The following is a 13,682-nucleotide window of genomic DNA, read 5'->3' as shown; positions in this document are numbered from 1 at the left end:
GAGCCGCTATGCGATCCGAGCTGGCTGGCTGGATCAGGCAGACGCGCCCTCCAATCAGGCACTGTAGAGGGCCGCTCGCAGTGGCCTCGGAAGAGCGAGCAGCCGCCCGCTGACAGCCGGGTGATCGTGTCAGAGAGAGGAAGCCATGGCTTCGTTTAGCGGGGGTCGTGACGGCGCCCCCCCTCAGTCCTGCGCCCGGGGCAAGTGACCCCCCCGCACCCCCGGTTGTTACGCCACTGGAAACGTAACAATAACATTTTTAACACTTTGCGAATAATCGTGTGTTAGTATCTTTTTTTATTCTTTCCGCTGAAGAGTTATACGTTAGAAAACAATTCATGTACAGAGAACTAATAAAGTCTAATACCTTGCTTGCATATGGTTCAGACACCATATTAATCCTTGCTCGCAGTGCAGCTCCATCCAATTGCAACCCTTCTGCCTATCCCACAAGAATTGTACACCCTGATATGAACATTGTACAATCAGCATCATATTGCTGCACCTCAGATAAAAAAACAAACCACTTCCAAGTACACTTAACTTCATATTAGATTGATGCACTGCCAATTTTATCCTGACTGTTTATTGTTGTTATTATTATTATTGTTGTTATTATCATCATTATTATTATATTCCATTCTACAAAGGTGAAATACTAAAGTGTTGTTTTGTTGTCAATTTTATCTTGTCTGTTTATTGTTGTTGTTCATATTATTATTATATTCCATTTTACAAACGTGAAATACTAAAGTGTTGTTTTCTTGTGTTTTAGTTCACTGTCCACAACGCCTTAGAAGAAATAAAGACAACAGGATCCTTTACTTCCAAGTCAGCCCCATCGCTGCCCTGTCTGGACATTCCAGTTGTGTTCCTGGACCCCCTTTCTAGGATAAAAAATGTGAATGTCATCTGCTCTCCTGACCCAGCAGAGGGAGAGAAAAGTGGTACTGATATGGATCTTTCAAACGTGAGTGCTGGAAAATTGGTAAGGAATTTTTATGCACTCTTTTTTTGTTTGTTTAGAGGACTCTCGATTTTAGCCTTTGCCTTTGTTAAGTGAGTGTGGAATGACTGCTGGATGATGTTCAAATCTTATGGTATTACGTTGGGTTATGATGAAGATGTGATCATCTAAATGTATAAGTCCATTGAGGTAATCACATACAGTATGCAGGGAATGGCTGCTTGCTGATTCAGGATGATTTTGTTTTCACAAAATGCAACTTAATTTGCTGATTAATCCATCAACTAAAAAATGAGGTAGATAACACACTTAACCTTCTTCCAGGCTAACTGCTATGGGTCACTGAACTTTGTAGCTGCCACCTAACATGGCTGTTTGCTCAATGTGTTGTGTGTGGAAAAATGATTTGTGGTCATTTTGAGGAGGATCTATAAATGTAAATAATATTTGAATGAAAGTTCCTGACAGGAGGGTTTGAACTCCCATTTTTCTCCTTCCAGCCTTTTGTAAAAACTTTAGAACCACTAGTGGTCTTATTGTTTTAGTGACCCATCTGGATGGAGATGGTGCATCCACTCTGGTAGCCTTTGAGGACCGTATAGTACCTTGTTTAGAATGTTGAAATTGTGTCCCAACATGTATATCTACCAGTGATCGCTACGCGATCGACTGGTAGATCGCGATCGACCTTGTGGGCACCCCTGTACTAAGGCATGCACCCTAGTCAGAAGGCTGAATACTTTCTGGATTGATAGCCGTAGTAGAGTCTTGTACCATGTCAGCCATTGAGTCATGCACAAACTTTGGTGTTTAAGGGATGCCCCTTACTGGCTAACTTGAGTTATTCAAAATGCAATATTTTAGGATAACTTAAATATCTTCTTCAGGCATTATACAAATGTATAAATCTAAGTGATTTCAAAAGCTTGCATCTTTAAAGGAGTTGTAAATTCCCAGCATATACTATCCTGGTATAACATCAGCATTGTAATAGGAATACATCCTAGAGCTGTTTTTGATAATACAATCAAAGCTTACTTGAAAAATCCCTTTTATGTAGTGAGTGTTGCCTTCTGTCTGCCCATCGCTTTCAACAAATTTCTGGATTCCCAGTGTGCTTTCCATCTCTTGCTTGATGTGATGCAATCTGTTCCATCTGTTGCTTGATGTGACGCAATCTCAAGACTACATAGCCAATTATGCATTGCTTCCAGCAAGCAATGATGATGATACATTGTTCAGATGTTGAGTTGTAGTTCAGAAGGCAGGCTCTGTGAGAGTTGTGACACAAATGTAATACATATTCACACGGCTGAGTGAAATTGTGTCTGTGCATTGAGGAAGTACATCCTATGGGCATCTTCACTATGGAAGTTTACAAACTTCTAGATCTATATGGTTATTAGGAGTGGGATAGAACTTAAGGAAATTAAATATGGAAATACTTATTTATTTTTGACCATAGATACCCTTAATAATTTAAAGAGTAATTCCACTTTTATTTAGAAAAAAGATAAATCCCCTCTGGGTGATCTTCGTACATTGCAAGGATTTTAACCAACTTTGTACCTGTTTCTGTTCTGAAGAAATAGCCGTTTGTTGCAGCATGTCCTTTCCAAACTGATCCCTCAGTGGGAGGGTCTGGACTCATTTTAATCAGCTGGTGGACTTCCTGTGTTGTAATGAGGAAAGTTGCAGTGTCGACTTTAGAAGTAATGAACCCTTAGGTAGTATCCCACCAAAAATGAAATTCCTATTGCAAGGAAGGCCTAAACTTGTACTTTTATATTAGTGCAGACTTCTGGGAAAATAAGTCAGCCAATCACAGAAGCAGAAAGTGAGATTTCTGGGGGAGTTCTGTACACCAACTTTGTACAGAACGCCTCCAGGCCGCCATATTGCATTGAATTTATTTGATAGATTTAAGCTGCTACACTTTAGATTGAAAGGCCATTTTTAATAACATAAGCTGCAAAATGGCTTGTGTGACAATTATATATAATATATAATATAATATTCATTCTTTAAAGATTTTTTATTTTTTAAAGTGGCGTTACCCTTTAAGTTATCCAGTAAAGAGTATCACTTAAACTCCAAACTTTCTGCATTTATGATAGGCAATGCTCAAAATATGGACGATTAGTGTGCATTTATCTTTGCTTGCACAGGTTCTTTATTATGTTCTTAGCACTTCTCAGTATTTTCTTGATCTAGTTTGTAGATTGGTAAATTGAAAGATAGTGCAGCAGTCGGTGAATGTGCTTGTGTCAAGAGTGAATGTTGGTTGCTGACTGTTGGCATTTTTTGTTGGTTTCCAAATGCTTGGAAGTTCCTCCACCCCCTTACAGTATGATGTGAGTGCCATTCAATTTAATAGAACCGGAGCTTAACATTGTCTCTCTTCTATCTAATTGTTTTTTCTCATGGTGTACTTGTTCAGAACAGGTAAACTCTTCTCATCACTCTGCAATTCTGTTACAGATGTTTAAGATGAAAGGTTCAATAATACAACAGCCATTTTGTTACCTTGTGGCATTGCATGTTAATTTGTGCTTTGTCCTATACTTTAATAAACAAATGCATGTAAGAGTGAGGTGGTGTATATGGAGGCTTAGCTTTGTGTATATGGAGCTTAGTTTTGTCAGCGTACACATTTGCTTTTATATATACTATATATATGTATGTTCATCTCTGCAATGAATGCACATTTCCCCAGGTTTTGTCTCTTTAAAAAGACTGCATGTGTAAAATATTACTTGTTGCACATGATGCCAGATATCCATCAATTTCCTAATTTGTTAGGTCAGTTCCTATTGATATAGATACGCTCCCAGGTCTACATCTCCCAAGAACACTTTCTCTGCATACATGCTCTTGGAAGTCCAGGCAATAGTATTGCTTTGCTAGGAAATACATTAAAGTAAGGATGTGGAGGGGGGCAGGGAAACAGATTTTGTTGTAGTCTAACGGAGACTATACCATAGGCATGGCTGGCAATACTGCTTCAGATATGAATGCAGCTGAAGCACTGTTGCTATCTCACTACCGGAATTTATTAGCTCACTGGATTTCTGTCAGGATTAACAGGGTTTTTTTTCCTGCACTCGCAGCATGTGTAAAGAGACAAAACATGGGATAGTTGCCTATATTGACAATACTATATGTGCTTGAATTTTTGTAAAAAATGTCTAGATATATAAATTTTAGACAGTGAGATAGAATGATTGTAGTGGGTAAGCTTACACCACCCCACCACCACCACTCCCCCCTGTTTATAATCTACAAATTGCTACTTTTTTGTGAATAGCAAATTGACAAAATAAATTATAAGCATATAATAGAGGGAAAACAGATCAAAATTCTGCAAATAACTCAAATTACACCTATCAGCGATAACATTATGATGACCTGCCTGATATTGAGTATGTCCCCCTTTTGCCGCTAAAACAGCCCTGACCTGTCAAAGCATGGACTGCACTAGACCTCTGAAGGTATGCTGTGGTATTGGCACCAAGCCGTCAGTAGCAGATCCTTTAAGTCTCGTGAGTTGGGGCCTCCATGGATAGGACTTGTTTTCCAGCACATCCTACAGATGCTTGATTGGATTGAGATCTGGGGAATTTGGAGGTCAACACCTCAAACTTGTTGTTGTGTTCCTCAAACCCAAAGTAACATCTACATGAATGGCAGGACCTAAGTCTTTCCAGCGGAACATTGCTCAAAACATCATACTGCCTCCGCCAGCTTGCCTTCTTTGAATTACATACAGTGCATCCTGGTGCCATCTCTTCTCCACACGCACAAGGCGATCCACATGATGCAAAAAAAAAAATGTGATTCATCAGACCAGACCACCTTCTTCCAGTGCTTCGTGGTCTAGATCTAATGTTCATGTGCCCATTGTAGACGCTTTTGGTGGTGGACAGGGGTCAGCATGGTAACCCTGACCTGGTCTGCAGGCAACACAGCCCCATAAACAACAAACTGTGATGCACTGTTTGTTCAGACACATTTCTATCAGAACCAGCATTAATTATTTCAGCTATTGGATCAGACTACATAGGCCAGCCTTTGCTCCCCAAGTGCATCAGTAAGCCTTTGCTGCCTATGACCCTGTTGCCGGTTCACCAGTTTTCCTTCCTTGGACCACTTTTGCTAGGTCCTGACCACTGCAGACTGGGAACATTCCACAAAAGCTGCAGTTTTGGAGTTGCTCTGACCCAGTTGTCTACCCATCAAAATTTAGCCCTTGTCAAAGTCACTAAAATCCTTACACTTGCCCATTTTTTCTGCTTCCAACACATCAACTTCAGATATAAAACGTTCACTTGCTGCCTAATATATCCCACCCACTTCCAGGTGCTATTGAAACAAGATAATCAGTGTTATTCACTTCACTTCTTAGTGGTCATAATGTTATGGCTGATCTCTGTATGTGCACACTGAAAATACATAGTTTCCCCTTAAAAAAACTGCACCCCCCATTTTGGGAAAAAAAAACAAAGCTTTTAAAAGCTAAATGTTAGAGCGCTATTTTTATTAGTTTAGGTTAAAGCATAAAAGAGGCAGGGGAGCCTCTTCTGGCTTCAATTACTGGCTTCATTTATTTCTTGAGGGCTCCAGTGGCAGTATTTCTTTTCAAGGTACTGCACTGCACTGCACTTCAGCCATCAAGTTAACAATTCACTGTTCTGCATTCCCTATATAGCGCCAACAGTTTGCGCAGCGCTTTACAATATAAGGAAGACATTACAATCACAATACAAATCAAGACAAGATGGTGTGGAGGGCCCTGTCCCTGAGTGCTTACAATCTAAAAGGGAGGGATAAGTGATATATGAAGAGGTAGCTGTGTGGGGATGAATTGTTTGAGAATGTGATGGTTCAGTGGTTAGGTTGAAGTGGGATAGGCTTCGCTGAAGAGATGAGTCTTTAGGGAACGCCTAAAGGCAGTCAAGGTGGGAGATAGACAGACAGGTTGGGGTAAAGAGTTCCAGAGGATGGGAGAGACTCTAGAGAAGTCCTGGAGGCGAGTATGGGAGGAGTTGGCAAGGGAGCTGGAAAGCAGGAGATCTTGAGATGAACGGAGGGGACGGTTAGGGTGATATTTTGAAACAAGGTTTGAGATATATCCGGGGGCAGAGTTGTGGATGGATTTGTAAGTCGTTAATATTTTGAATTTTATCCTTTGGGCAATTGGAAGCCAGTGTAGGGATTGGCAGAGGGGGGATGCAGACACTAAGCGGTTGGTCAGGTGGATGAGTCTAGCAGCTGCATTCATGATGAACTGAAGGAGGGATAGCCTGTGTAGTGGAAGGCCAATAAGGAGACAGTTGCAATAGTCGAGATATAACAAGCGAGTGGATGAGTAATTTAGCGGTTTTATTGGTTAGGAAGGGGCGTATTTTGGAGAGGTTACTCAGTTTTTGAAAGGTTGAGTTTTAAGAAGTGTTGTGACATCCAGACTCATGTCAGTTAGTAGATTAGTGACACGCAAGGACACTGATGGGGTGATTTGTGGAGTAGAAAGATACATTTAAGTGTCATCTGCATAGAGATGGTATTGGAAGCCATGTGAGGTTATTAGTTGACCAAGGGAGGAGGTGTAGATAGAGAAGAGAAGTGTTCCAAGGACAGAGCCTTGGGGGACCCCTACAGAAAGAGGAAGAGAAGGGGAGGAGTTAGAATTGTAGGTGACACTAAAGGAGCGCATAGCTAGGTAGGAGGAGAACCATGAGAGAGCAGAGTCTTGTAGGCCAAGTGAGTGGAGTTTTTTGAGGAGGAGCAGGTGGTCAACAGTGCCAAAAGCAGCAAAAAAGTTTTAATAGCAAGAGTAAGGAGTAGTGGCCGTTCAATGGGCTAACCACTAGATTAAAGCTGGCTATACACCAGTAGAATTTTGTTAGAAAAAAAATGTTTCTGGAACATTATTTAAATTTTTTATTATTCATTTTTATTATTAAAACCAAATAAAATTTCAAACAACATTCTACATGTCTCTGATGTAATTATCAAATGTTCTGATAATATTTTTCCTATGAAAGTATACCCAACTGAAGACCTCCTTCTAGTGTCAGCATCAGATTACCACCTGGGATGTTGCTGGGATATATGCATGTTGCTGGCAGTGTCCCTAAAGGAGGCCATACACCTTACAACCATTGTACAACTTTTGTTGTCCAGACATCTCACCCTCATTCAATTTTCTTAAGCTGGCCATACACCTTACAATTATCTGCAGATTTTCTCTGGTCAGATGGAAAAAGTGCAACAGATTGGCCCAGGTGGAGATTACTCCATCCACACAGTTAAGTGTAGATGGAGAAATCTGCTGCACCTTTTCCATCTGACCACAGAAAATCTGCAGATAAATTGTAAGGTGTGTGGGCAGCTTTACAACTAGCCCATCATGCACAGACCAATGTAGTCCGCAATTAATGCTCATCAGCACCACCACCAACCTGATTTTCATCGACTGAAAGGACAGATTTTCATCTGAGCATGTGCAGTTTGCATCTTGAGATTTTTGTTGTACAACCACGTCACTAACCTGTCAATATTCATCCAATTAGACAAAGTTTTCTAGCCTGCTTGAAAGACAAAAATATGATGAAAATGCAATGTCAGACAAAAATCTCCAGATAATTGTAAGGTGTATGGGCACCTTTATAGATATAACGTTAGAGAATGACCTGCACACCATACAGCGCTTGAACCAATCTAAATATCCGTTGGTGCTCGAAATGACGACATGGATGGCGCCGTGTAACAATCCAAGTAAAGATAGTGGTCACCAGCACTCCCTTGTAATGTGCAAAAAGGAGAGCACTTTTATTGATATGTCACATGCATCAAGAAGCCAACGTTTCGGGGCCGCCCAGGGTCCCTTCATCAGGGTGACATCGTGACTATGACGCCCTGATGAAGCGACCCTCCGCGGCCCCTAAATGTTGGCTTCTTGACGCATGTGACGTATCAATAAAAGTGCTATGCTAAGAGATAGTGGGGAATTAAACACTCCCCCATTCAACCCAGCCACTAATTTAACCCCATAAGGACCCTGAAATATTTCACATTTTAGACCTGGAAATTACTTCAAACCCCCAAAACATTATATATTTTCTGAAAGCAAACACCCTGTAGAATAAAATGGAGGCAGTTGCCATTTTTTATGTTGCATGATATTGGCAAAACTCTTTATCAAACCCAAATATATATAATGAAAAATGCACTTAAGTTAATTTTAGTGCCCCAAAACACAACAAAATACCAATTTTTTTGTAAAGGTAGGTGAGGTTACGATGAGTAAATAGATACCTAACATGCCTAGGTTCAAAATTGCCTGCATCCTTGAAATGGCGACAAGATTCAGTACCCCAAAAACTCCACAGATGATGCTTTAAAAGCCCCTACAGGTTATCAGTTTAGGCACACGTAAATATTGTCCCTATAATTATTGCTCTCACTCTGTGTGCGAGGCGTTACCCAACATGTGTAGTGCCATCAACGTTTTCGTACGTAGCCGCACCCGATGCGCGCTTTGTTAATGCGCCACACTCGCGGGGGGTGGGGAGCTTTACATTTTTTTCCATTTTTCCATTTATTTTATTCTAAATTATTTTTTAAAACTTTTGTTTTGTTTTTTTGTTTACTTTACTTTAATTGCTATCACATGTGATAGCATATTGGTGTCGACAGGTCCTCTTTAGGGTGATACTGGGGGTCCAAAAGACCCCTAGTACTACCTTTACACTTTAAATAAGCTATTGAAGTGCACATTGGAGCAGGGAGAAGAGCGGTGAACGTCAGTTCACTGCTCTCCCCAGCCTCACGCCGGCATTCAACATGAAACACGGCCGGCAGCCGGCTTTACAAAGGTAAACAGAGCTTTAGTCGCCGGGATTCTGTTTACAGGGCCGTACTAGCAATGATGCACTATGTACGTCCGTGGACGCAAACAGGTTATCTGCTGTTTTGCCTTAAAATTACATGTCCTGCCATACCTTTTTCTTAGTTTGGACAGAGTTGGGAAGGGTTTGTGCCCCTGTCAATAAGGTTTTTAGGTAGAGGTTGGGATAGGTTTTGCTAAAAAGTTGAGAATTCAGGCATTGCCTAAAGGCAGACAGTAGGAGACAGTTGGACAGGTTGGGGTAGGTAGATCCAGAGGATGGGAGAGGCTCTGGAGAAGTCCTGGAAGTGGGCATGGGAGGAGCTGATGAGGGAGCTAGGTTGCCAGAGGTCTTTGGAAGAGCAGAGGGGACGGTTAGGGTGATACTTTGAGACAAGGTTGGAGCTGTAGCCTGGGCAGAGTTGTGGATGGCTTTTAAGTCGTTGTTAATATTTAGAATTTTATTCTTTGAGCAATTGGAAGCCAGTGGAGGGATTGGCAGAGGGGGGTTGCAGACACTAAGCGGTTGGTAAGGTGGATAAGTCCGGCAGCAGCATTCATGATAGACTGAAGGGGGCATAGCCCGTGTTGAGGTAGGCGGAAAGAGAGGGTAAATTTCTCAAACAGAGACCCAGATAGCATTAATGAGCTGTCAGGAGTTCATATCCGAAACTACTCTATACAAATCTAGAAAAAAGTTTCAGGCTTAATATACACTTTAAGTCTTATTCTATTCCCTGCTAATGTGTCATTTTCTCCACTGTTTTGTTTACTACATTTGTAATTGCAGGTTGACCAAACTGGACATTTCTGAATTTTATAATAGTATTCGTACAGTACTTCTATACTTATAAGAGACTTATTAGAATTCAGTTTTTGTACTATAAAGTGATGCATGATTTTCACCCAGCATGAATGGCATTAAATATATTATACCTCTGCATGTGTTGTAGAATTGTGCATGCAGGTCATATAAACATGTGTTACAAATGCAATTAAAGTGAACTTTAGTTAGGCTAAACTTACATATTTTTACCAAGCAGTAAATGAGCTTTAAAACAAGATCTGATAGAACAAACACCATGGAGCAATTCATCGTCAAAGTGTACTGCAGAAGAATGGAAATTACTCTTGCAGTAGGGATTTGTCAGTGTGCCAGCCTTCTAATGGAAACAAAAAGGAGATGCTGTAAGCCCATGGTGCTTAACAAGTGGCCCGCTGTGCTCTAATCAGATTGCATGCTTAGTAACAGCGGCTCCGGCCCTCTGTAGTTCTTGAAACACTGGTTGTCAGTAACATCCATAGTCTATCCCATGCCCAGGGGCTGAATCAATTACTTCATCGTCTTTTGCTGCTGCTATTTAGTGCTTGTAGGAACTGTAAATACGATGTTTCCGTACTGATAAATGGTGTTGCGGCACTATGCAGCATCTTCCTGATCACTGCTATAGTAATTTAATCCAGCAGTTGATTACTAGTAGAAGTTATCTGATGCTGCAGAGTTGCATGGGAAGGGTAGGGATTACGGCTGTCTCAGGTATCCATTAACCAGATCCAGATACCCTATAAGGAAAAAGAAATGGTTAAAAAGAAAAAAATAAATATTTTTAAAATAAATAAAAAGATCTCCCCCCACTGATCCCAAAGTCACATCAGATACTTTGGATATTTGATGTTCGAGATGATATTTGATTTTACTGCATATGCTGGCACAATATCATTCAGAATTCCAACGATCGCAAACTTGTGAAAATGTTGCTTACATGCTAAGGCCCCCCTTATAATTTGACCACCAATGCATTAAGCTGTTCAGAATGTGACTGCAACAAGACTTCAGAGTCTCTTCTGTGATCTTTGAGGATGAATTACTCCACAGTGCCTACAGCTACAGAACAGGTTACTGCTTGTTTTAAAAATGTATTTACTGCTTGTTAATAATGTCTAATGCCTATTCACAGGTTGACTTTAAGCTGTATATTGTTTGCATAAAACATTCTTTGTAACATTGTGTATTTTGTGGAAGCTTTGCATTTGATCTGCTTTTCATAGGAGAACTTGACCATGTACATAAAGCACAGCATGGAAGACTGTAGGTTTGGGCAACACATCTCCTTTAGTACGCTAGTCCTCTGATTTTCAAGGATCACTTACATTAGAAATCCATTTAAACTGGAGGAGCCTAACCCTATCTCTATTACACTTCAGTCCTGCCACAATTCTACTGATTGAGAAAAGAATGTTTAAAATAAAGGACAACTTCGTAGAGACAGCTCTGTCAACTGGGAATCATTAAACACGGATTCGATTTTCTTGTAATTTGTCATTTCTGTTATATTAACGGAGCATATATAATTGTTTTCAGTTAGATTTGGGTTTACTGTCTGTAGCATTTATCATGTACCTTATTTCTATCACCCTGCTTCTTGCTTTCCTACAGTCCATGGCAGAGGTGCTTGCCAAAAAGGAAGAGCTTGCAGACCGCCTGGAGAAAGCTAATGAAGAGGCCATAGCAAGTGCTATAGCAGAGGAAGAGCAATTAACCAGAGAAATTGAGGCAGAGGAAAATGACATTGAAATAGACAATGAAAGTGATTTCTCTGTAAGTCTGCTGTGTGTTTTTGTATATTGGCGGATCCCAGTGTTATTATATTAATGTTAGTTGGGCAAGATTGATCCGCCAGCTGATTATATAGGCTATTCAGAGGTTGAGCAGTATTTTTCTCATTCAATACTAGACGTTCTCTGATTGGATTAGGGGCTGTGCCGTGATGTCACTGCCCCTCGTCCAATTAGAGAACGCCTAGTATTCATTGAGAAATATACTAGGCGTCCTCTGAATGGCTGCTGTAATCAGCTGAGCAACTCTGTGGGGGGGAATTTATCGAAACTGGAGCAGACAAAATCTGGAACAGTTGTGCATGGAAACCAATCAGCTTCTCTCTTCAGTTTATTCAGTTAAGATTTAAAAATAAAAGAGAGAGGCTATCTTTTTGGACCAGATATATAAATGAATTTTAGATATTATATATTAGATTTTATATATATTTTTATATATATATGTATATGTATATATATATATATATATATATATAATGTATGTATAATGTATACTTTCTTCTCTAAATCCTAGATGTCTGTTAGCTATAGAAGTTTCATCTGCTTTTTTTCAGCAGTATTCTGCAGGTTGCCTATAACTATTTGAAGTTATTAATAATTCTGTTTGTAATTGCAGGCCAGTGTGGGTAGCGGTATGTCATTAAACGGGACGTCTATGGACTGGAACGAAGTTTTAGCAGATTATGAAGGTAAAAGAAGAAGGAGGAAAGAAGTTATAAAGCTATCATGTGAAAACAAGTAACCTCTGTTTAATGATTTTATGTTTAGAGAATCCATGTTGTTTACATTTAATAAGACCGATATTGCTAACTTGTCTGCAAATATAGTCTTATAATTATCTAGACTTTTTTTTTGTGACAGTGACAGCAATCCCTAACTCAATATAATGGTGTGGAATAAAATGATTGTGTCTTATTTAGCTGAGGGAAAGCCTTACCCTAGACAGAATAAAAGCCTAACTTTTCTGTCTGTTTACCTGGTGCATGCTTGATCTTGTAGCTCGTGAGTCATGGAGACAGAACACATCCTGGGGAGATATGGTGGAAGAGGAACCATCAAGACCACCGGGGCATGGAATCCACATGCATGAAAAGCTGTCTTCACCTTCCAGAAAAAGGTCAGGCTTTCTTCTAATGTTTAATTTCTTTTGATATTATTTTTTTATGATTTATCTAAGGTTATGTTCTAAAGAGCTGAACATTTTCTTAACACAACTGCCAAGTGTATCTTTAACTGTAAGAGAAAGGAAATACCCTTTACATATATAGCTGTTTGCCACTTTATGCCTCAAAACCACTATCTTTTTTCTGTGTGTTGATGACATGAAGAAAGACATATGAATATTAGAACCATTTAAACTAACTAGGCTGTGCCCACTTCAGTGCTGTTAAGCTTTCTGCAGTTTGAGTGTGCCCCTTGTGCTGTCACCATTAGGTGACCATAGGGAAATGTCTTTTGTTGCACTGGAAAACCACGAGCTAAAAATAGAATTTCTGCTATCTGTAGATTCTCCTTTTTTGGTCTATTTGCAGGAATTTGTCCCTGCCACAGAAGATTAACAACCTTGCTAGCAGTGGTCTTGGTGGAAGCTTCCTTTGCTCTGTTGGCATTCTCTATAGTGGAGATTGTTGACAGGTTGCTTATACCAAAGTTGTCTTTCAGTCATGTCTTCAGATAGTCCCAGGCACCCTAAACTTTTACTTTGATTACACGTTGGGTGTTTCATTGAAGTCAGGTTGTCTGGCTTAGAGTGTCATGAATGGAGTAAAGCATCTTGATGATACAGATATTATTAGGAAGCATTATATTTTACTATAAGACAAAATCGGTAGCAGGGGCTGAAGCTGGACATGAACAGTAGATAAACAATTGAAAGGCATTGGGAAACCATTCAGCTACATATTGAAAAAAGGGAAATTAAATTGTGCACAGCACATTATTACCCCAATTTTCTAATCATGAATATAAAAAGGCAGTGGATCCCCAAATTCCATTGTGGCTAAAGGAGGTATGTTGAGGATGTCAGCTAATGTTGTTGTCTAATTTAATTGATGTGAGATGACGGTCACACAAAATCTTCGTTACTTTGTCCTGGTCATTCAGGGCTTGATCTTGTCAGTGAAAGAAAAGATCAAATATTTGATGGATCCCCGAACAGACGCAGAACCTTTACATAACTTCATACAGCTCAGTGCATTTTATATGCTGTAC

At 40.0% G+C, this 13,682-nt stretch overlaps 1 protein-coding gene across 2 annotated transcripts in view; it reads left to right on the top strand.

Annotated features, from left to right (window-relative positions):
- The window catches only part of SCAPER (S-phase cyclin A associated protein in the ER), a 219,043-nt gene that overhangs the window by 55,176 nt on the left and 150,185 nt on the right, over positions 1 to 13,682 (top strand). The window contains exons 10-13 of one of the 2 annotated variants that reach the window (XM_018568102.1): positions 776 to 970; positions 11,293 to 11,454; positions 12,088 to 12,160; positions 12,471 to 12,588. In XM_018568102.1, the coding sequence (XP_018423604.1) occupies positions 776 to 970; positions 11,293 to 11,454; positions 12,088 to 12,160; positions 12,471 to 12,588 (548 nt within the window). Of the gene's footprint in view, positions 1 to 775; positions 989 to 11,292; positions 11,455 to 12,087; positions 12,161 to 12,470; positions 12,589 to 13,682 lie in introns of both variants that reach the window. The other variant, XM_018568101.1, reaches the window with a different exon arrangement.

This window comes from Nanorana parkeri, unplaced genomic scaffold (assembly GCF_000935625.1).
Source record: "Nanorana parkeri isolate BGI_ZX_2015 unplaced genomic scaffold, ASM93562v1 scaffold1136, whole genome shotgun sequence".
Classification (NCBI taxonomy): domain Eukaryota; kingdom Metazoa; phylum Chordata; class Amphibia; order Anura; family Dicroglossidae; genus Nanorana; species Nanorana parkeri.
The sequence above is the reverse complement of the archived record's forward strand: the minus strand, read 5'-3'. Positions and strand labels throughout refer to the sequence as shown.